Source organism: Somniosus microcephalus, chromosome 5, assembly GCF_052327205.1.
Source record: "Somniosus microcephalus isolate GS21.2 chromosome 5, FLI_Smic_1.0, whole genome shotgun sequence".
In the NCBI taxonomy this organism is placed as follows: domain Eukaryota; kingdom Metazoa; phylum Chordata; class Chondrichthyes; order Squaliformes; family Somniosidae; genus Somniosus; species Somniosus microcephalus.
The window spans coordinates 1,203,476-1,227,593 of NC_140991.1; the positions used below are offsets into that span (position 1 = coordinate 1,203,476).

The 24,118-nt window shown below is 53.3% G+C and overlaps 1 protein-coding gene across 1 annotated transcript in view; it reads left to right on the forward strand.

The window, feature by feature from the left end:
* The window catches only part of LOC147116796 (protein scribble homolog), a 145,134-nt gene that overhangs the window by 81,058 nt on the left and 39,958 nt on the right, over positions 1-24,118 (forward strand). Inside the window, 6 exon segments of the mRNA XM_085987226.1 lie at positions 5,358-5,414; positions 7,502-7,565; positions 12,116-12,190; positions 13,471-13,615; positions 16,477-16,595; positions 17,935-18,134. Of these exon segments, the coding sequence (XP_085843352.1) occupies positions 5,358-5,414; positions 7,502-7,565; positions 12,116-12,190; positions 13,471-13,615; positions 16,477-16,595; positions 17,935-18,134 (660 nt within the window).

Genomic DNA, 24,118 nt, shown 5'->3' on the forward strand with positions numbered 1-24,118 from the left:
TCAGTCTAGTCCGTGTCTGTGTCTGATTGAAGGTGTTCAGTCTAGTCTGTGTCTGATCGAGGGTCTCCAGTCTGTGTCTGAGTCTGTGTCTGATCGAGGGTGTCCAGTCCAGTCTGTGTCTGAGCCTGTGTCTGATCGAGGGTGCCCAGTCCAGTCTGTGTCTGAGCCTGTGTCTGATCGAGGGTGTCCAGTCCAGTCTGTGTCTGGGTCTGTGTCTGATCGAGGGTGTCCAGTCCAATCTGTGTCTGAGCCTGTGTCTGATCGAGGGTGTCCAGTCCAGTCTGTGTCTGAGCCTGTGTCTGATCGAGGGTGCCCAGTCCAGTCTGTGTCGGAGCCTGTGTCTGATCGAGGGTGTCCAGTCCAGTCTGTGTCTGGGTCTGTGTCTGATCGAGGGTGCCCAGTCCAGTCTGTGTCTGGGTCTGTGTCTGATCGAGGGTGTCCAGTCCAGTCTGTGTCTGGGTCTGTGTCTGATCGAGGGTGTCCAGTCCAGTCTGTGTCTGGGTCTGTGTCTGATCGAGGGTGTCCAGTCCAGTCTGTGTCTGAGCCTGTGTCTGATCGAGGGTGTCCAGTCCAGTCTATGTCGGAGCCTGTGTCTGATCGAGGGTGTCCAGTCTGTGTCTGAGCCTGTGTCTGATCAAGGGTGTCCAGTCCAGTCTGTGTCTGGGTCTGTGTCTGATCGAGGGTGCCCAGTCCAGTCTGTGTCTGAGCCTGTGTCTGATCGAGGGTGTCCAGTCCAGTCTGTGTCTGGGTCTGTGTCTGATCGAGGGTGCCCAGTCCAGTCTGTGTCTGAGCCTGTGTCTGATCGAGGGTGTCCAGTCCAGTCTGTGTCTGTGTCTGATCGAGGGTGCCCAGTCCAGTCTGTGTCTGAGCCTGTGTCTGATCGAGGGTCGTAGAGTCATAGAGTTATACAGCACAGAAAGAGGCCCTTCAGCCCATCGTGTCTGCGCCGTCCATCAAGCCCTGTCCAATCTAATCCCATTTTCCAGCATTTGGTCCATAGCCTTGTATGCTATGGCATTTCAAGTGCTCATCCAAATGCTTCTTGAATGTTGTGAGGGTTCCTGCCTCTACCACCCTTTCAGGCAGTGAGTTCCAGACTCCAACCACCCTCTGGGTGAAAAGGTTCCTCCTCAAATCCCCTCTAAATCTCCTGCCCCTTACCTTGAATCTATGCCCCCTTGTTATTGACCCCCCTACTAAGGGGAAAAGTTCCTCTTTATCTACCCTATCTATGCCCCTCATCATTTTGTACACCTCAATCAGGTCCCCCCTCAGCCTTCTTTGCTCCAAGGAAAACAACCCCAGCCTGTTTAGTCTTTCTTCATAGCTGAGGCGCTCCATCCCAGGTAACATCCTGGTGAATCTTCTCTGCACCCTCTCCAAAGCAATCACATCCTTCCTATAGTGAGGCGACCAGAACTGCACACAGTACTCCAGCTGTGGCCTTACCAGCGTTTTGTACAGCTCCATCATAACCTCCCTGCTCTTATATTCTATGCCTCTGCTAATGAAGGCAAGTATCCCATATGCCTTTTTAACCACCTTATCTACCTGTTCCGCTGCCTTCAGGGATCTATGTACATGTACACCAAGGTCCCTCTGACCCTCTGTACTTCCTAGGGTCCTACCACTCATTGTGTATTCCCTTGCCTTATTTGTCCGTCCAAAATGCATCACCTCGCACTTTTCAGGGTTAAATTCCATTTGCCACTTTTCCGCCCATCTGACCAACCCGTTTATATCGTCCTGTAGCCTGAGGCTTTCCTCCTCGCAATTTACCACCCCACCAATTTTCGTGTCATCTGCGAACTTACTGATCATACCTTTTACATTCTCATCCAAATCATTTATGTAGATCACAAACAGCAAGGGACCCAGCACCGATCCCTGAGGTACCCCACTGGACACAGGCTTCCAGTCACAAAAGCAACCTTCGACCATCACCCTCTGCCTCCTGCCACTCAGCCAGTTTAGGATCCAACGTGCCAAGGCACCCTGGATCCCATGGGCTCTTACCTTCTTGACCAGTCTCCTATGCGGGACTTTGTCAAAAGCCTTACTGAAGTCCATGTATACCACATCCACAGCATTTCCCTCATCCACACACCTAGTCACCCCCTCGAAAAATTCAATCAGATTGGTCAGACATGATTTACCCTTGACAAAGCCATGCTGACTATCCCCGATTAATCCTTGCCTCTCCAAGTGGAGACTAATTTTGTCCCTCAGAATTTTTTCCAATAATTTCCCTACCACAGATGTTAGGCTCACTGGCCTGTAATTCCCTGGTTTATCCCTGCCACCCTTCTTGAATAATGGTACTACGTTAGCTGTTCTCCAGTCCTCTGGTACATCCCCTGTGGCCAGAGACGTTCTGAAAATTTGTGTCAGAGCCCCTGCAATCTCCTCCTTTGCCTCACACAGCAGCCTGGGATACACCTCGTCAGGGCCTGGGGATTTATCCACTTTTTGGCCTGCTAAAACCGCTAGCACCTCCTCCCTCTCGATGCTAATATGTTCAAGTATATCACAGTCCCCTTGCCCGATTTCTATGTCTACATCGTCTTTCTCCATAGTGAACACAGATGCAAAAAATTCATTTAAAACCCCGCCTACATCATCTGGCTCTACACACAGATTGCCACTTTGGTCCCTAATGGGCCCTACCCTTTCCCTGGTTATCCTCTTGCCCTTAATATACTTATAAAACATCTTAGGATTTTCCTTTATTTTGCTCGCCAGTGTTATTTCATGGCCCCTCCTCGCCCTCCTAATTTCTTTTTTAAGTATGCCCCTGCACTTTTTATACTCCTCTAGGGCTTCCTCCGTCTTTAGTCTTTTGTAACTGCCAAAAGCCCCCCTTTTTTTCCTAATGCATTTTTGTATATCCCTTGTCATCCAAGGTTCCCTTTGCTTGTTGGTCCCACCCTTGACCTTTACAGGAACATGTTGGCGTTGTACTCTCTCTCTTTCCCTTCTGAAAGTCTCCCACTGCTTTGATGTGGATTTTCCTATAAGTAGCTGCTCCCAGTCCACTTTGGCCAGATCCTGCCTTATCATATTAAAATCGGCCTTCCCCCAATTTAGAACCCTTATTTCCGGGCCGTCTTTGTCTTTTTCCATGACCACCTTAAATCTCACCGAATTATGGTCACTGTCGCCAAAATGCTCTCCTACTGACACTTCCACCACTTGCCCGGCTACATTCCCTAGAATTAGGTCCAGTACCGCCCCCTCTCTTGTAGGACTTTCTACATGTTGGCTCAAAAAGCTCTCCTGGATGCACTTTAAGAATTCTGCACCCTCTAAGCCTTTCACACACTTGACTATCCCAAATAATATTGGGGAAGTTGAAATCCCCCACTATTATTACCCTATTATTTTCGCACTTCTCTGAGATTTGCCTACATATCTGTTCCTCTATCTCCCCCTGACTGTTTGGGGGCCTATAGTACACTCCCAGCAAAGTGCTTGCCCCCTTTTTGTTTTTAAGTTCTACCCATATAGCCTCATTAGAGGAACCCGCTAATATATCATCCCTCCTTACAGCAGTAATTGACTCCTTAATTAATATTGCAACACCCCCTCCCCTTTTACACCCCCCTCTGTCTCACCTGAAGATTCTATACCCCGGAATATTGAGCTGCCAGTCCTGACCCTCCCTCAACCATGTCTCCGTGATAGCAACAATATCGTACTCCCATGTGTTCAACAACAACTTCAGTTCATCCACCTTATTTGCAAGACTCCTTGCATTAAAATAAATGCCTTCCAGCCTTGCCATATTCCCTTTTGCCTTCACATATTTGCTCTGCCTTCCCAGCTGACTTGTTTTTCCCTCCGTATTTGGCTGTAAATCACCCCCTACTATAGCTCCACTCTGTATCCCATCCCCCTGCCAAGTTAGTTTAAACCCCCCCCAACAGTGCTAGCAAACCTCCCCGCAAGGAGGGTGTCCAGTCCAGTCTGTGTCTGAGCCTGTGTCTGATCGAGGGTGTCCAGTCCAGTCTGTGTCTGAGCCTGTGTCTGATCGAGGGTGTCCAGTCCAGTCTGTGTCTGAGCCTGTGTCTGATCGAGGGTGTCCAGTCCAGTCTGTGTCTGAGCCTGTGTCTGATCGAGGGTGTCCAGTCCAGTCTGTGTCTGAGCCTGTGTCTGATCGAGGGTGTCCAGTCCAGTCTGGGTCTGTGTCTGATCGAGGGTGCCCAGTCCAGTCCAGTCTATGTCGGAGCCTGTGTCTGATCGAGGGTGTCCAGTCCAGTCTGTGTCTGAGCCTGTGTCTGATCGAGGGTGCCCAGTCCAGTCTATGTCTGGGTCTGTGTCTGATCGAGGGTGTCCAGTCCAGTCTGTGTCTGAGCCTGTGTCTGATCGAGGGTGTCCAGTCTGTGTCTGAGCCTGTGTCTGATCGAGGGTGTCCAGTCCAGTCTGGGTCTGTGTCTGATCGAGGGTGCCCAGTCCAGTCCAGTCTGTGTCTGAGCCTGTGTCTGATCGAGGGTGTCCAGTCCAGTCTATGTCTGAGCCTGTGTCTGATCGAGGGTGTCCAGTCCAGTCTATGTCGGAGCCTGTGTCTGATCGAGGGTGTCCAGTCTGGGTCTGAGCCTGTGTCTGATCGAGGGTGCCCAGTCCAGTCTATGTCGGAGCCTGTGTCTGATCGAGGGTGCCCAGTCCAGTCTATGTCGGAGCCTGTGTCTGATCGAGGGTGCCCAGTCCAGTCTATGTCGGAGCCTGTGTCTGATCGAGGGTGCCCAGTCCAGTCTATGTCGGAGCCTGTGTCTGATCGAGGGTGCCCAGTCCAGTCTATGTCGGAGCCTGTGTCTGATCGAGGGTGCCCAGTCCAGTCTATGTCGGAGCCTGTGTCTGATCGAGGGTGCCCAGTCCAGTCTATGTCGGAGCCTGTGTCTGATCGAGGGTGCCCAGTCCAGTCTATGTCGGAGCCTGTGTCTGATCGAGGGTGTCCAGTCCAGTCTATGTCGGAGCCTGTGTCTGATCGAGGGTGCCCAGTCCAGTCTATGTCGGAGCCTGTGTCTGATCGAGGGTGTCCAGTCCAGTCTATGTCGGAGCCTGTGTCTGATCGAGGGTGTCCAGTCCAGTCTATGTCGGAGCCTGTGTCTGATCAAGGGTGCCCAGTCCAGTCTGTGTCTGAGCCTGTGTCTGATCGAGGGTGCCCAGTCCAGTCTATGTCGGAGCCTGTGTCCGATCGAGGGTGTCCAGTCCAGTCTATGTCGGAGCCTGTGTCCGATCGAGGGTGCCCAGTCCAGTCTATGTCGGAGCCTGTGTCTGATCGAGGGTGCCCAGTCCAGTCCAGTCTATGTCGGAGCCTGTGTCTGATCCAGCCTCACTCCATGTCTTTTCCTTTGTAGTTTAGCAAACCTGGTGACACTGGAACTACGAGAAAACCTGTTGAAGACACTGCCAACGTGAGTAGCTGAGGAATCGATTCTTGTCCTCTTGTGCCATGCCCTTCCCGTACTAAACCCTGCTCTTTACTTTTATTCCGGGAGTATGCGAGGCTGTCGGTGCTTGCTGCTGCATCGTCCGTGCTGGCCTTTCCAGATCTTTCCCTATTAAAAATAAAAGAAAGACTTGCATTTCTATAGCGCCTTTCACGGCCACCGGACGTCCCAAAGCGCTTTTCAGCCAATGAAATACTTTTTGAAGTGTAGTCACTGTTGTAATGTGGGAAACGCGGCAGCCAATTTGCGCACAGCAAGCTCCCACAAACAGCAATGTGATAACGACCGGATAATCTGATTTAGTGATGTTGATTGAGGGATAAATACTGGCCCAGGACACTAGGGAGAACTCCGCTGCTCTTCTTCGAAATAGTGCCGTGGGATCTTTTACGTCCACCTGAGAGAGCAGACGGGGCCTCGGTTTAACGTCTCATCTGAAAGACGGCACCTCTGACAGCGCAGCGCTCCCTCAGCACTGCACTGGAGTGTCGGCCTAGATTTATGTGCTCAAAGCCTGATTGCTGGCCTGCTGCCTCCTATCTCCCCAACCCCCACAGCTCGCCTCCCCCCACTGTCCCGCACAGACTGGGACCCTTGACACAAGATCAAGCTGCCTTGTGAGTACAAGGTGTGACGTCGACTCTAACTGTACGCAGACATGTGCCGTTACACAACCGGGATCAGTTTGTGATTGTGTAGCACGAGTGCAGCTGAGGAAATCATTCCCCACCGCCCTTTTGCCCCAGAGTGCTTCACTGCCAATGATCTTAAGTCACTTTGGTTAGTTAGTCAAAACCAGCAGCTCATTTGTGCACAGTAAGATCCCAGAAAGAGTGAGAGAAATGCTCAGATATTCCTGTTTTTGATGGTTGCGGGATGTGTTGGCCGTGACAGTGGGAGAACTCCCTGCTCCTGCGATAGGTCCATGGGACACAAACAGCTGTACAGCACCTGGGGGGGATTGTAAAGCTTGGAGGAGGCTACAGATAGGGAGGGGCAAAGTCCGTCCCCCCCCCTCCTCTCTCCCCCACCACCCTGTAAGATTCCCTGTCGTCCTTCGTTAATGCTCGGTGCGGGGCTGGGTTTAATGGTTACCCTGGGTGACAGGCCGGCCCTCTCCCACTGGCATTGCACGAGGTGTTCTCTCTCAACTGAAGCCTTAAACTGCTTCTTCAGGTGAACATAACATCTCTCCTGGTACTATTTTCAGGAAGAGCAGTGACTTCTCCCAGTGTCCTGGTCAACATTCATCCCTCAACCAACACAGATTCACTGGGCATTTACCTCAATGCTGTTTATGGGATCTTGCTATGCACAGATTGGCTGCCATGTTTCCCTACAACAGTGACTACACTTCAAAAGTACCTCATTGGCTGTGAAGCACGGGAACGCGCTGAGGATGTGAAAGCAGATAGGTAAACGTGAGTTCTTTATTAAATGAAAATTAAAAGTTTCCTAATGTCCGTAGGCGTCTGTACCAGTTACTGGTTACGTGTGTCTGCGGCCCCCCGCTCCCTGTCTGCGGGCCCCCCGCTCCCTGTCTGCACCGGGCCCCCCGCTCCCTGTCTGCACCGGGCCCCCCGCTCCCTGTCTGCACCGGGCCCCCCGCTCCCTGTCTGCACCGGGCCCCCCGCTCCCTGTCTGCACCGGGCCCCCCGCTCCCTGTCTGCACCGGGCCCCCCGCTCCCTGTCTGCACCGGGCCCCCCGCTCCCTGTCTGCACCGGGCCCCCCGCTCCCTGTCTGCACCGGGCCCCCCGCTCCCTGTCTGCACCGGGCCCCCCGCTCCCTGTCTGCACCGGGCCCCCCGCTCCCTGTCTGCACCGGGCCCCCCGCTCCCTGTCTGCACCGGGCCCCCCGCTCCCTGTCTGCACCGGGCCCCCCGCTCCCTGTCTGCACCGGGCCCCCCGCTCCCTGTCTGCACCGGGCCCCCCGCTCCCTGTCTGCACCGGGCCCCCCGTCTGCACCGGCCCCCCGCTCCCTGTCTGCACCGGCCCCCCGCTCCCTGTGCCCCTGTCTCTACGAATGTTACGATGTTTTGTTTCTCCTGCAGGTCCCTGTCTTTCCTGGTGAAGCTGGAGGAGTTGGACCTGGGCAGCAATGAACTGGAAGTCCTGGTAATGAATCTGTTTGCTCTACTCTGTATCCATCGCTGTACTCTGTATCCATCGCTGTCCTCTGTATCCATCGCTGTACTCGGGGCCTCTGGGAGCACATACATTCCACGTTCAGTGTACAATCTGTGAAAACATCACACGCCGCTGAACCTATTGCTGTCCTGTGCTGTGTAATTCTCTGCCGGGGGGACAGCACAAGGTGAGCACATGCTAGCCCGCTCAGTGCCAGTACAGGGGTGATGTATCTCACAGTGCAGTGTGTTCAGGGGCACAGTCTGCACTATGAATCATGCAAGGCCTCTTCTTACCAACATATGAAAATGGCAGACAGGAAAGGCCCAGCTGTTCCATCCAGCCTTCCCCACACCATGATGGCCAGACCATCATGACTAGACACTTCGTCCCTCTCCCCCTCCACCCCCAACCCCGCAGCCATGTAGTCTCCTTAAGATGCAAAAAAAAAGACGAAACCCAGGGCCAATAAGGGAAAAATCCTCTGGAGAATTCGTCAGGTAATGGAAACTGGTCCAGGCGATTGCACGGACCCAGTGTTCTCTATAAAGACACTGACCTTCTAATGAAGCGATCTCTGCCCCAGTCAGGAACCGTTCCAGCTCCCTCCCGAAGGCAACGAGTCAGCACCCACCGCACCAGCCGGCAACACATCCCAGAGGCTCACTGCTCTCTCAATAGAAGAACTGTCCAACATTCAGTCTATTCCCACTCTTACATTTTGGTAGGAAGAATGAGGAGAGACCATACACACTAAATGGTCCAATTTTAAAGGGGGTGCAAGAACAGAGAGACCTGGGGGTGTTTGTGCACAAATCTTTGAAGATGGCAGGACAGGTGAACACAGCAGTTAATAAAGCACACAGGATCCTAGGCTTTATAACAGAGACACACACAAAGGGTGGTAGAAGTTTGGAACTCTCTTTTGCAAACGGCAATTGATGCTCCATCAATTAATTTTAAATCTGAGATTGATAGATTTCTGTTAACCAAAGGTATTAAGGGATGGGGCAAAGGCGGGTAGATGGAGTTAGGCTGCAGATCAGCCATTGAATGGTGGAACAGGCTCGAGGGGCAGAATGGTCTCCTCCTGTTCCTAGTGTACAAAAGCCAGGAAGTTGTGCTAAACCTTTATAAAACACTAGTTTGACCCCAACTGGAGTATTGTATCCAATTCTGCGCACCACACTTTAGGAAGGATGTGAAGGCCTTAGAGAGGGTGCAGAAAAGATTTACAAGAATGATGCCAGGGTTGAGGGATAAGTTACATGGATAGACTGGAGAAACTGGGGCTGTTCTCCTTGGAGCAGAGAAGATTGAGAGGAGATTTGATCGAGGTGTTCAAAATCATGAGGGGTCTGGACAGAGTAGAGAGAGAGAAACTGTTCCCATTGGCAGAAGGGTCGAGAACCAGAGGACACAGATTTAAGATAAAAGAACCAAAGGCGACATGAGGAAGAACTTTTTCATGCAGCGAGTGGTTAGGATCTGGAATGCACGGCCTGAAAGGGTGGTGGAGGCAGACTCAATCGTGGCTTTCAAAAGGGAGTTGGATAAATACTTGAAGGAGAAAAAATGGCAGGGATCTGGGGAAAGAGCGGGGGAGTGGGACTGACTGGATTGCTCTTCGAAAGAGCCATCACAGACTCGATGGGCCGAATGGCCGCCTTCAGTGCTGTACTATTCTATGATTCTTCCACAGTATAAACTCGTGTCCCCTGCTCCTCCCCAATCTGTTAAAACTTTTCCAAGGCCTCTATATCATTCACTATGTTGGACTGAAACTGGGCACAGGTGCGGTCTAACCAGCGACCTGTATAATGACCGAATGGTGTCCTGTGATTTATACTGAATGGTTCTATTAATACAACCCAATACCCTGTTAGCTTTAGCTACAGATTCTCTACATTGGTCGTGAACCTTCAGTGATCTGTGCACAATAACACCCAGACCTTTATCTCTCGACCTCTTTCAGTATTGTTTCCTGCAAATGATGCGTGTATCCTATGTTGGCCTGACCAACATGCATGACAACACACCTTCTATTAGGTTCAAGTTTCATTTGAGTTGAGGGTTTGTTGCTGTGATTATTTGTTCTCGTGATGTGGTCGATGCTGTAACAGTGACTTGCTGGTGCACTTCAGAACTTGTCAAACATTGCCGAGGGAGTGGAGTCACATGTAGTCCAGGCCAGACCAGATCGATGGAATTTAATTTCTCAATGTTGGGAAGGGGGCACTGTGTTTAACAGCCTTAATATATTAACCGTTTTAGGGGGTGGTGGGGTGACTAATGCTTGGCTTACATGCCCTTGTATCTCTGGTCCCGGGGGTCCGTGTTTAGGAGCTATGCCTGTGATGTCTGCCTCTTCTTAGACAATCCCTCGGAACCGAGGATGACTTGCTTCCACATTAAAAATGAGTTCTCAGGTGACTGACGAGTCCAATGTGGGACCTACAGTCTCTGTCACAGGTGGGGCAGACGGTGGTTGAAGGGGCGGGTGGGTGGGTGGGGTGCTTGGGTTGACGTGCACTCCTTCCGCTGCCTGCTCTTGGCTTCCGCTTGCTCCCGGCGAAGAGACTCGAGGTATTCGGCACCTTCCCGGATGCTTCTCCTCCACTTTGTGCGGTCTTGGGCCAGGGATTCCCAGGTGTCAGTGGGGATGTTGCACTTTTTCAAGGAGGCTTTGAGGGTGTCCTTGAAGCGTTTCCTCTGCCCACCTGGGGCTCTCTTGCCGTGTCGGAGCTCCGAGTAGAGCGCTTGTTTTGGGAGTCTCATATCGGGCATGCGGACAATGTGACCCGTCCATCGGAGCTGATCGAGCGTGGTCAAAGCTTCGATGCTGGGGATGTTGGCCTGAGCGAGAACACTGACGTTGGTGCTCCTATCCTGCCAATGGATTTGCAGGATCTTGCGGAGGCAGCGTTGGTGGTACCTCTCCAGTGCTTTGAGGTGCCTGCTGTACAAGGTCCATGTCTCTGAGGCATACAGCAGGGCGGGTATCACTGCTGCCCTGTAGACCATGAGCTTAGTGCCAGGTTTGAGGTCCTGGTCTTCAAACACTCTCTTCCTCAGGCGACCGAAGGCTGCACTGGCACACTGAAGGCGGTGTTGGACTTCATCATCGACGTCTGCCCTTGTTGACAGTAGGCTCCCGAGGTATGGAAAGTGGTCCACGTTGTCCAAGGCCTTGTCATGGATTTTGATAATTGGCGGGCAATACTGTGTGGCGGGGGCAGGTTGGTAGAGGACCTTTGCCTTACGGATGTTTAGTGTAAGGCCCATGCTCTCGTACGCTTCGGTGAAGGTGTTAACGATGGTTTGGAGTTCGACCTCCGAGTGAGCGCAGACTCAACCGTCGTCTGCATACTGTAATTCGACGATAGAGGATGGGACGACCTTGGATCTGGACTTGAGGTGACGGAGGTTGAACAGTTTCCCGTTTGTTCTGTAAATTAGCTCCACTCCAGCGGGGACCTTACTGAGGGTGAGATGGAGCATTGCAGCAAGGAAGATCGAGAAGAGCGTTGGTGCGATGACACAGCCTTGCTTGACCCTGGTCCGTACGTGAATTGGGTCTGTGGTGGAACCGTTGGTCAGGATCACGGCTTGCATGTCGTCGTGAAGCAGGCGGAGGATGGTGACAAACTTTTGAGGGCAGCCGAATTTGAGGAGGACACTCCATAATCCCTCATGGTTGACAGTGTCAAAGGCCTTTGTGAGGTCAAAGAAGGCCATGTACAGCGGTTGGCGCTGTTCCCTGCATTTCTCTTGTAATTGGCGCACGGTGAAGATCATGTCCATTGTGCCCCTTAGTGGGCGGAATCCGCATTGCGACTCTGGGAGGAGCTCTTCGGCCACTGGGAGAAGGCGATTGAGGAGGATTCTTGCGATGACTTTCCCTGTGGCAGACAGAAGGGAAACTCCTCTAATTACCGCAATCGGACTTGTCACCTTTCTTGAAGATGGTTACAATTACGGCGTCTCTGAGATCCCCTGGCATGCTCTCCTCCTTCCAGATAAGAGAAATGAGTTCATGAATTCGCGCCAGTAGTGCTTCTCCGCCATGTTTTAGCGCCTCGGCGGGGATTCCATCTGCTCCTGAGGCCTTGTTGTTGTTCAGTTGTCGGATGGCCTTTTCAACCTCATGCCGGGCTGGGGTTGTGCTGAGATGGTGGCGGGCAGCATGCTGCGGGATGGAGTTGAGGACACTTACTTTGAGGACTGAGTCTCGGCTAAGGAGATCTTCGAAGTGTTCCTTCCAGCGGACACTGACTGCCTCCCTGTCCTTGATGAGTACCTCTCCGTTCTTGGCCCACAGTGGGTAGGACCTTGGGTGCTTGGGCCGTGGGCGTTCTTGACCACAGTTAGTGTAACGGCGCGGGCCTGCGTGTAGCTTGTGTAATTGTCGTGGTTTGTCAAGAATCTCTGCAGCTTTTGCTGATTTTAAAGAGCACTGTATTAATCCTGTTGTGAATAAATGTTGCACGGACTCCTAGCTGTGTGACAGTGACTCACTTGTGTTCCTTGTTTTGCAGCCGGACACTTTGGGAGCTCTGCCAAATCTCCGGGAACTGTGGCTGGACAGGAACCAGCTGACTGCACTGCCATCGGTAAGAACACTTGCACTGGAGCTGCAGAAAGCAGCCAGACTCTAGTAGTGTTCACGGAAAGTCCCGTGAATGGGGACAGACTGTCTCCTCTGGATGGAGCTTTTACTGATGAGGTTTCATTAATTTAAAGTGGCCGCTGAGAGAGATGGGGAGAAATTTCTTCCCAGGGTTGTTGAAGCAGGGAATGTTTTACCAAAACGAGTGGTTGCAGGAAAGACCATTGCATCTTTTACGGGAAAATTGGATAAATATATGACAATCGAGGAAAATACAGGGCTATGGGGGGAGAGTGGGGCAGTGGGATTAGTTTGGGATTGATACAGGGCTATGGGGAGAGAGTGGGGCAGTGGGATTAGTTTGGGATTGATACAGGGCTATGGGGAGAGAGCGGGGCAGTGGGATTAGTTTGGGATTCATACAGGGCTATGGGGAGAGAGCGGGGCAGTGGGATTAGTTTGGGATTCATACAGGGCTATGGGGAGAGAGCGGGGCAGTGGGATTAGTTTGGGATTGATACAGGGCTATGGGGCGAGAGCGGTGCAGTGGGATTAGTTTGGGATTGATACAGGGCTATGGGGGGAGAGTGGGGCAGTGGGATTAGTTTGGGATTGATACAGGGCTATGGGGAGAGAGCGGGGCAGTGGGATTAGTTTGGGATTGATACAGGGCTATGGGGGGAGAGTGGGGCAGTGGGATTAGTTTGGGATTGATACAGGGCTATGGGGAGAGAGCGGAGCAGTGGGATTAGTTTGGGATTGTTACAGGGCTATGGGGAGAGAGTGGGGCAGCAGGATTAGTTTGGGATTGATACAGGGCTATGGGGAGAGAGCGGGGCAGTGGGATTAGTTTGGGATTGATACAGGGCTATGGGGCGAGAGCGGTGCAGTGGGATTAGTTTGGGATTGTTACAGGGCTATGGGGAGAGAGTGGGGCAGTAGGATTAGTTTGCAATTGATACAGGGCTATGGGGAGAGAACGGGGCAGTAGGATTAGTTTGGGATTGATACAGGGCTATGGGGAGAGAGCGGGGCAGTGGGATTAGTTTGGGATTGTTACAGGGCTATGGGGAGAGAGCGGGGCAGTGGGATTAGTTTGGGATTGATACAGGGCTATGGGGAGAGCGGGGCAGTAGGATTAGTTTGGGATTGATACAGGGCTATGGGGAGAGAGCGGGGCAGTGGGATTAGTTTGGGATTGATACAGGGCTATGGGGAGAGAGCGGAGCAGTGGGATTAGTTTTAGATTGTGGGGTGTGAGTCATGCTCTCTTCCCTGTTCCAGGAACTGGGAAACCTGAAGCGCCTGGTCTGCCTGGATGTTTCTGAAAATAAACTAGAGATGCTTCCGAGCGAGATCAGTGGAATGGTGGCACTGACTGATCTGCTTCTCTCCCAGAACCCCCTGGAATCTGTACCAGATGGCATTGGTACGTGCAGCGCATGGGTTGGGGGTGGCACTGCCGGGGTACGGGGATATCTGGTCCTGGGGCAAGGGGTACGGGGATATCTGGTCCTGGGGCAGGGGGTACGGGGATATCTGGTCCTGGGGCAGGAGGTACGGGGATATCTGGTCCTGGTGCAGGAGGTACGGGGATATCTGGTCCTGGGGCAGGGGGTACGGGGATATCTGGTCCTGGGGCAGGAGGTACGGGGATATCTGGTCCTGGGGCAGGTGGTACGGGGATATCTGGTCCTGGGGCAGGAGGTACGGGGCTATCTGGTCCTGGGGCAGGAGGTACGGGGATATCTGGTCCTGGGGCAGGGGGTACGGGGATATCTGGTCCTGGGGCAGGAGGTACGGGGATATCTGGTCCTGGAGCAGGAGGTACGGGGATATCTGGTCCTGGGGCAGGAGGTACGGGGATATCTGGTCCTGGGGCAGGTGGTACGGGGATATCTGGTCCTGGGGCAGGGGGTACGGGGATATCTGGTCCTGGGGCAGGGAGCATGGGGATATCTGGTCCTGGGGCAGGGGGTACGGGGGTATCTGGTCCTGGGGCAGGGGGTACGGGGATATCTGGTCCTGGGGCAGGGGGTACGGGGCTATCTGGTCCTGGGGCAGGGGGTACGGGGATATCTGGTCCTGGGGCAGGGGGTACGGGGATATCTGGTCCTGGGGCAGGGGGTACGGGGGTATCTGGTCCTGGGGCAGGGAGCATGGGGATATCTGGTCCTGGGGCAGGGAGCATGGGGATATCTGGTCCTGGGGCAGGGGGTACGGGGATATCTGGTCCTGGGGCAGGGGGTATGGGGATATCTGGGGCAGGGAGCATGGGGATATCTGGTCCTGGGGCAGGGGGTACGGGGATATCTGGTCCTGGGGCAGGGGGTACGGGGATATCTGGGGCAGGGGGTACGGGGATATCTGGTCCTGGGGCAGGGGGTACGGGGTTATCTGGGGCAGGGGGTACAGGGATATCTGGTCCTGGGGCAGGGGGTACGGGGTTATCTGGTCCTGGGGCAGAGGGTACGGGGATATCTGGGGCAGGGGGTACGGGGATATCTGGTCCTGGGGCAGGGGGTACGGGGATATCTGGTCTTGGGGCAGAGGCTACGGGGATATCTGTTCCTTGGGCAGGGGGTACGGGGCTATCTGGTCCTGGGGCAGGGGGTACGGGGATTCCTGGGGCAGGGGGTATGGGGATATCTGGTCCTGGGGCAGGGGGTACGGGGTTATCTGGGGCAGGGGGTACGGGGATATCTGGTCCTGGGGCAGGGGGTACGGGGATATCTGGTCCTGGGGCAGGGGGTACGGGGCTATCTGGTCCTGGGGCAGGGGGTACGGGGATATCTGGTCCTGGGGCAGGGGGTACGGGGATATCTGGTCCTGGGGCAGGGGGTACGGGGATATCTGGTCCTGGGGCAGGGGGTACGGGGTTATCTGGGGCAGGGGGTACGGGGATATCTGGTCCTGGGGCAGGGGGTACGGGGATATCTGGTCCTGGGGCAGGGGGTACGGGGATATCTGGTCCTGGGGCAGGGGGTACGGGGTTATCTGGTCCTGGGGCAGAGGGTACGGGGATATCTGGGGCAGGGGGTACGGGGATATCTGGTCCTGGGGCAGGGGGTACGGGGATATCTGGTCTTGGGGCAGAGGCTACGGGGATATCTGTTCCTTGGGCAGGGGGTACGGGGCTATCTGGTCCTGGGGCAGGGGGTACGGGGATTCCTGGGGCAGGGGGTATGGGGATATCTGGTCCTGGGGCAGGGGGTACGGGGTTATCTGGGGCAGGGGGTATGGGAATATCTGGTCCTGGGGCAGGGGGTACGGGGATTCTTGGGGCAGGGGGTATGGGGATATCTGGTCCTGGGGCAGGGGGTACGGGGTTATCTGGGGCAGGGGGTACGGGGATATCTGGTCCTGGGGCAGGGGGTACGGGGTTATCTGGGGCAGGGGGTATGGGAATATCTGGTCCTGGGGCAGGGGGCACGGGGATTCTTGGGGCAGGGGGTACGGGGATATCTGGTCCTGGGGCAGGGGGTACGGGGTTATCTGGGGCAGGGGGTATGGGAATATCTGGTCCTGGGGCAGGGGGTACGGGGATTCCTGGGGCAGGGGGTACGGGGATATCTGGTGCAGAGGGTACAGGGCTATCTGGTCCTGGGGCAGGAGGTACGGGGATATCTGGTCCTGGGGCCGGGTGGTACCGGGATATCTGGTCCTGGGGCAGGGGGTATGCATATATCTGGTCCTGGGGCAGGGGGAATGGGTGCAGGGGCCCCTGGTCTGTGGGGAGGGGGTGCAGGGGTCCAGGGGGAGGGGATGCAGGGCCCCCGGTCCAGGGGGAGAGGGGGGGGGAGTGGGGTGTAGGGTCCATGGTCCGGGGGGAGGGGGTGCAGGGTCCGGAGGGAGGGGGTGCAGGGGCGGGGGGTGCAGGGTCCCTGGTCCGGGGGGAGGGGGTGCAGGGTCCCTGGTCCGGGGGGAGGGGGTGCAGGGTCCCTGGTCCGGGGGGAGGGGGTGCAGGGTCCCTGGTCCGGGGGGAGGGGGTGCAGGGTCCCTGGTCCGGTGGGAGGGGGTGCAGGGTCCCTGGTCCGGGGGAGGTGGTGCCGGGCCCATGGTATGGAGGGGAGGGGGTATCGGGCCCATGGTCCGGGGGAGGGGGTGCCGGGCCCATGGTATGGAGGGGAGGGGGTATCGGGCCCATGGTCTGGGTGGGAGGGGGTGCTGATGGTAAATCAGGCTGTTGCCTGACCTGTGAGCTGAGGTGGTGGGTGGAATGTCCAGCGCTGAGCTAAGACCTGGGCGGTTTTCGGACTGACGCTGTTTGAGATTTGCATGTGGTTCCAGGCCAGTTGAAGCAGTTGTCCATTCTGAAGGTGGATCAGAACCGGCTCACTCAGCTAACAGAGGCGGTGGGGGAGTGCAGCCATCTGACGGAGCTGATCCTCACAGAGAACCTGCTGATGGTAAGTGGGGTTGGGCTGTCTGATCGTCACGCAGTTTGGACAATGTTCAGTCCCACCTGATCGGCGTTTGAAACATCTCCCTGTCCCAGTGGTGGTGGGACTGTTTGCACCTGTACGTTAAACTTGGGCGGTTTGCTGCAGGATCCTTTGGTGCTGGCACTGGTTGTAGGTTCAAGCCGCGCTCCAGTGACGTGAGCACACAATCCAAGCTGACAGTGCTGAGGGAGTGCTGCATTGTCGGAGGGGCAGTACTAAGGGAGTGCAGCACTGTCGGAGGGTCAGTACTGAGGGAGTGCTGCACTGTCGGAGGAGCAGTACTGAGGGAGCGCAGCACTGTCGGAGGAGCAGTGCTGAGGGAGTGCAGCACTGTCGGAGGGGCAGTACTGAGGGAGCGCTGCACTGTCGGAGGGGCAGTACTGAGGGAGTGCTGCACTGTCGGAGGGGCAGTACTGAGGGAGCGCTGCACTGTCGGAGGGGCAGTACTGAGGGAGTGCTGCACTGTCGGAGGGGCAGTACTGAGGGAGCGCTGCACTGTCGGAGGGGCAGTACTGAGGGAGCGCTGCACTGTCGGAGGGGCAGTACTGAGGGAGTGCTGCACTGTCGGAGGGGCAGTACTGAGGGAGCGCGGCACTGTCGGAGGGGCAGTACTGAGGGAGCGCTGCACTGTCGGAGGGGCAGTACTGAGGGAGTGCTGCACTGTCGGAGGGGCAGTACTGAGGGAGCGCTGCACTGTCGGAGGGGCAGTACTGAGGGAGCGCTGCACTGTCGGAGGGGCAGTACTGAGGGAGTGCTGCACTGTCGGAGGGGCAGTACTGAGGGAGCGCTGCACTGTCGGAGGGGCAGTACTGAGGGAGCGCTGCACTGTCGGAGGGGCAGTACTGAGGGAGTGCTGCACTGTCGGAGGGGCAGTACTGAGGCAGTGCTGCACTGTCGGAGGGGTAGTACTGAGGGAGCGCTGCACTGTCGGAGGGGCAGTACTGAGGGAGCGCTGCACTGTCAGAGTGGCCGTTGTTTGGCTGAGACGTTAAACCGAGGCCTCATCTGGCGCCTCGGGTGGATGTAGAAGATCCCACAGCACTATTTGAAGAAGAGCAGGGGAGTTAATCCTGGTGTCCTGGCCAATAATTATCCCTCAGCCAGCATCAATAAACCAGCTGATCGGGTTATTATCACATTGCTGTTTGTGGGAGTGCAAATTGGCCTGCCGCGTTCCCGACATTACAACAGTGACTGCACTTCGAGGGTACGCCACTGGCTGTGAATGATTTTGGGACATCCTGATATGAGAATGGCGCTGTAGAAATGCAATTTCTTTCCTTTGTTTCCGGCTTAATTTCAGACACTCCCCAAATCTATCGGAAAACTGAAGAAACTGACAAACCTGAATGTGGACCGGAACCGACTGGTGGCTTTTCCAGCTGAAGTGGGTGGCTGTACGAGTCTAAACGTGCTGAGTCTCCGTGACAACCGGCTAACGCATCTCCCTCCTGAATTGGCCAATGCCTCCGAGATTCATGTACTGGATGTGGCTGGGAACAGGTAGGACTGTATAGTTACGCACTGATCTGTAAACTGGAGTGAGTGCGGAGTTACACACTGATCTGTAAACTGGAGTGAGCGCGGAGTTACACACTGATCTGTAAACTGGAGTGAGCGCAGAGTTACACACTGATCTGTAAACTGGAGTGAGCGCAGAGTTACACACTGATCTGTAAACTGGAGTGAGTGCGGAGTTACACACTGATCTGTAAACTGGAGTGAGCGCGGAGTTACACACTGATCTGTAAACTGGAGTGAGTGCGGAGTTACACACTGATCTGTAAACTGGAGTGAGCGCGGAGTTACACACTGATCTGTAAACTGGAGTGAGCACGGAGTTACACACTGATCTGTAAACTGGAGTGAGCACGGAGTTACACACTGATCTGTAAACTGGAGTGAGTGCGGAGTTACACACTGATCTGTAAACTGCAGTGAGTGCGGAGTTACACACTGATCTGTAAACTGGAGTGAGTGCGGAGTTACACACTGATCTGTAAACTGGAGTGAGTGCGGAGTTACACACTGATCTGTAAACTGGAGTGAGCGCGGAGTTACACACTGATCTGTAAACTGGAGTGAGTGCGGAGTTACACACTGATCTGTAAACTGGAGTGAGCGCGGAGTTACACACTGATCTGTAAACTGGAGTGAGTGCGGAGTTACACACTGATCTGTAAACTGGAGTGAGCGCGGAGTTACACACTGATCTGTAAACTGGAGTGAGCGCGGAGTTACACACTGATCTGTAAACTGGAGTGAGCGCGGAGTTACACACTGATCTGTAAACTGGAGTGAGCGCGGAGTTACTGATCTGTAAACTGGAGTGAGTGCGGAGTTACACACTGATCTGTAAACTGGAGTGAGTGCGGAGTTACACACTGATCTGTAAACTGGAGTGAGTGCGGAGTTACACACTGATCTGTAAACTGGAGTGAGCGCGGAGTTACACACTGATCTGTAAACTGGAGTGAGTGCGGAGTTACGCACTGATCTGTAAACTGGAGTGAGCGCGGAGTTACACACTGATCTGTAAACTGGAGTGAGCGCGGAGTTACACACTGATCTGTAAACTGGAGTGAGTGCGGAGTTACACACTGATCTGTAAACTGGAGTGAGTGCGGAGTTACTGATCTGTAAACTGGAGTGAGCGCAGAGTTACACACTGATCTGTGAACTGGAGTGAGTGCGGAGTTACACACTGACCTGTAAACTGGAGTGAGTGCGGAGTTACACACTGACCTGTAAACTGGAGTGAGTGCGGAGTTACACACTGATCTGTAAACTGGAGTGAGTGCGGAGTTACTGATCTGTAAACTGGAGTGAGCGCGGAGTTACACACTGATCTGTAAACTGGAGTGAGTGCGGAGTTACACACTGATCTGTAAACTGGAGTGAGTGCGGAGTTACGCACTGATCTGTAAACTGGAGTGAGTGCGGAGTTACTGATCTGTAAACTGGAGTGAGTGCGGAGTTACACACTGATCTGTAAACTGGAGTAATTGTGGAATTAAAAACCCAAAATGCTGGAATCACTCGGCAGGTCAGGCAACTTCTGTGGAGAGAGAAACAGAGTTAATGTTTCAGGTCAATGACCTTTTGTCAGAACTGGAAATGTCCGAGAGCCGGCAAGGGTTTGACGGGCCGAATGGCTGCCTTCAGCACTAACCATTCGATGATTCGGAGGTTTTAAGCAAGTGCAGAGGCAGGGAAAGGGGGTGAGGAAAGATTAAATGACAAAGGGACGATTGTACAAGGCAAAAGGAGATGGTCATGGGACAAGTAAAGAAGCAAAAGATGAGTCTAGAAGAGGTGTAAATGGCAATGGCAGAATCATCAACAGATGCCATCCAAAAAAATAAGGGCCGAGGTTATGGTCTGCAATTGTTGAACTCTCTGTTGAGTCCGGAAGGGTGTAAAGTGCCTAATCGAAAGATGAAGTGCTGTTCCTCGAGCTTACATTGGGCTTCATTGGAACAGTGGAGGAGGACGAGCCCAGAGGTCAGAGTGGGAGTGGAGAATTAACGTGACAGGCGACCAGAAGCTCAGGGTCACGCTGGCGGACTGAAAGGAGGTGTTCCGCAAAAAGCTGCAGGGATATGGCGAAAGAGAGGGAGAGTAAACTATCTGGATTGCTCTTGCAGAGAGCTGGCACAGGTTCGATGGGCCGAATGGCCTCCTGTGCTGTAACTATTCTTTGATTCTGTCGATAGATTTTTGGATACTAAGGCAACCAAGGCATATGGGAATTGGGCGGGAAAGTGGAGCAAGATCAGCCATGATCTTATTGAATGGCAGCGCAGACTCAAAGGGCCGAATGGCCGACTCCTGCTCCTGTTTCTTATATTCTGTGTCTCCCGTCACGGTGTGTATATGTCCCTGAGTACAGTGTCTCTCCTCACGGTGTACATGTCCCTGTGTACAGTGTCTGTCCTCACGGTGTGTATATCTCGCTGAGTACAGTGTCTCTCCTCATGGTGTGTACATGTCCCTGTGTACAGTGGCTCCCCTCACGGTGTGTACATGTCCCTGTGTACAGTGTCTCTCCTCACGGTGTGTACATGTCCCTGTGTACAGTGTCTCTCCTCACGGTGTGTACATGTCCCTGAGTACGGTGTCTCCCCTCAGTGTGCACATGTCCCTGAGTACAGTATCTCCCCTCACGGTGTACATGTCCCTGTGTACAGTGTCTCCCCTCACAGTGTGTACATGTCCCTGAGTACAGTGTCTCCCCTCACGGTGTACATGTCCCTGTGTACAGTGTCCTCACGGTGTGTACATGTCCCTGTGTACAGTGTCTGTCCTCACGGTGTGTACATGTCCCCGTGTACAGTGTCTCCCCTCACGGTGTGTACATGTCCCTGTGTACAGTGTCTCCCCTCACGGTGTGTACATGTCCCTCTGTACAGTGTCTCCCCATACGGTGTACATGTCCCTGTGTACAGTGTCTCCCCTCACGGTGTGTACATGTCCCTCTGTACAGTGTCTCCCCTCACGGTGTGTACATGTCCCTGTGTACAGTGTCTCCCCTCACGGTGTGTACATGTCCCTGTGTACTGTGTCTCCCCTCACGGTGTGTACATGTCGCTGTGCACAGTGTCTCCCCTCACGGTGTACATGTCCCTGTGTATAAAAATAAAACAAAAAAGGTGACTCAACCGTGGCTAACAAGGGAAATTAGGGATTGCGTAAGATCCAAGGAGAGGACATAAAAATTGGCCAGAAAAAGCAGTAAACCTGCGGATTGGGAGCAGTTTAGGATTCAGCAAAGGAGGACAAAGGGATTAATTAAGAAAGGGAAAATAGAACATGAGAGTAAGCTTGCAGGGAACATAAAAACTGACTGTAAAAGCTTTTCTAGATATGTGAAGAGAAAAAGATTGGTGAAGTCAAGCGTAGGTCCCTTGCAGTCAGAGTCAGGGGAATTTATAATGGGGAACAAAGAAATGGCAGACCAATTAAATACATACTTTGGTTCTGTCTTCACAAAGGAGGACACAAATAACCTCCCAGAGATGTCGGGGAACATGGGGTCTAATGAGAGGGAGGAACTGAATGAAATCAGTATTTGTAGGGAAATGGTGTTAGGGAAATTGATGGGATGGAAGGCCGATAAATCCCCAGGGCCTGATAATCTACATCCTAGGGTATTTAAGGAAGTGGCCCCAGAAATAGTAGATGCATTGCTGGTCACCTTCCAAAATGTGGCAGGCAGTGACTAGTGGGGTACCGCAAGGACCGGTCCTAGGACCCCAGCTGTTCACAATATATATTAATGATGTGGACAAGGGAATTGGATGTAATATCTCCAGATTTGCAGACGACACAAAGCTGGGTGGGAGGGTATGCTGTGAGGAGGATGTCGTGAAACTCCAGTACGATTTGGACAGGTTGGGTGATTGGGCAGAAACATGGCAAATGCACTATAATGTGGATAAATGTGAGGTTATCCACTTTGGTGGCAAAAACAGGCAGGCAGATTATTATTTGAATGGCAATAGATTGGGAGTAGGGGAAGTGCAAAGAGACCTGGGTGTTCTTGTGCACCAGTCGCTGAAGGTAAGCATGCAGGCGCAGCAGGCGGTTAAGAAGACAAATGGTATGTTGGCCTTCGTAGCAAGAGGGTTCGAGTACAGGAACAAGGATGTCTTGCTGCAGTTGTACAGGGCCTTGGTGAGACCGCACCATGAGTATTGTGTGCAGTTTTGGTCGCCTTACTTGAGGAAGGACGTTCTTGCCATGGAAGGAGTGCAGCGAAGATTCACCAGGCTGATAGATGGCAGGAATGACGTATAAGGAGAGATTGTGTCGATTGGGCTTATACTCACTGGAGTTTAGAAGATTGAGAGGGGATCTCATCGAAACCTGTAAAATTCTGTCAGGCCTGGACAGACTAGATGCAGGAAGGATGTTTCTGAAGGCCGGGGAGTCCAGAACCAGGGGTCATAGTTTAAGGATAAGGGGTAAGCCATTTAGGACTGAAATGAGGAGGAATTTCTTCACCCAGAGAGTGGTGAACCTGTGGAATTCTCTGCCACAGAGGGTGGTGGAGGCCAGTTCATTAAATATATTCAAGAAAGAGTATTTCTTAAGGCTAAAGGGATCAAGGGATATGGGGAGAAGGCAGGGACAGGGTACTGAATTTGGATGATCAGCCATGATTTCATTGAATGGCGGAGCAGGCTCGAGGGGCCGAATGGCCTACTCCTGCTCCTATCTTCTATGTTTCTATGTAAAATTCTATAGACTCTGGAACAGTTCCCATGGATTGGAGGGTAGCTAATGTTACCCCACTGTTCAAAACAGGTGGTAGAGAGAAAACGGGGAATTACAGTAAGCCTGACATCGGTAGTGGGGAAAATGCTAGAGTCCATTATAAAAGATGTAATAGCAGAGCACTTGGAAAACAGTGACAGAATCAGACAAAGTCAACATGGATTTACAAAAGGTAAATCGTGCTTGACTAATCTACTGGAATTATTTGAGGATGTAACTGGTGGAATAGATAAGGGAGAACCAGTGGATGTGGTGTATTTGGACTTTCAGAAGGCTTTCGATAAGGTCCCGCATAAGAGACTAGTGTGTAAAGTTAAGGCACATGGGTTTGGGGGCAAGGTACTGACTTGGCTAGAGAACTGGTTGGCAGACAGGAAGCAAAGAGTTGGAATAAACGGGTCTTTTTCCGAGTGGCAGGCAGTGACTAGTGGGGTACCGCAGGGATCGGTCCTTGGACCCCAGCTATTCACAATATATATTAATGATCTAGACGAGGGAACTAGATGTAATATCTCCAAGTTTGCAGACGACACAAAGCTGGGTGGGCGTGTGTGCTGTGAGGAGGATGCCGAGAAACTCCAGTATGATTTGGACAGGTTGGGTGATTGGGCAGAAGCATGACAGATGCAGTATAATGTGGATAAATGCGAGGTTATCCTGAATGGCAATAGATTGGGAGAAGGGGAAGTGCAATGAGAGCTGGGTGTCCTTGTGCACCAGTCGCTGAAGGTAAGCATGCAGGTGCAGCAGGCGGTTAAGGCGGCAAATGGTATGTTGGCCTTTCATAGCGAGAGGGTTCGAGTACAGGAACAAGGATGTCTTGCTGCAGTTGTACAGGGCCTTGGTGAGACCACACCATGAGTATTGTGTGCAGTTTTGGTCGCCTTATCTGAGGAAGGATGTTCTTGCCATGGAGGGAGTTCAGCGAAGATTCACCAGGCTGATACCTGGGATGGCAGGAATGACGTATGAGGAGAGATTGGGTCGATTGGGCTTATACTCGCTGGAGTTTAGAAGAATGAGAGGGGATCTCATTGAAACTTACAAAATTCTAACAGGACTGGACAGACTAGATGCAGGAAGGATGTTCCCGATGGTCGGGGAGTCCAGAACCAGGGGTCACAGTCTAAGGATAAGGGGTAAGCCATTTTGACTGAGATGAGGAGGAATTTCTTCACCCAGAGAGTGGTGAACATGTGGAATTCTCT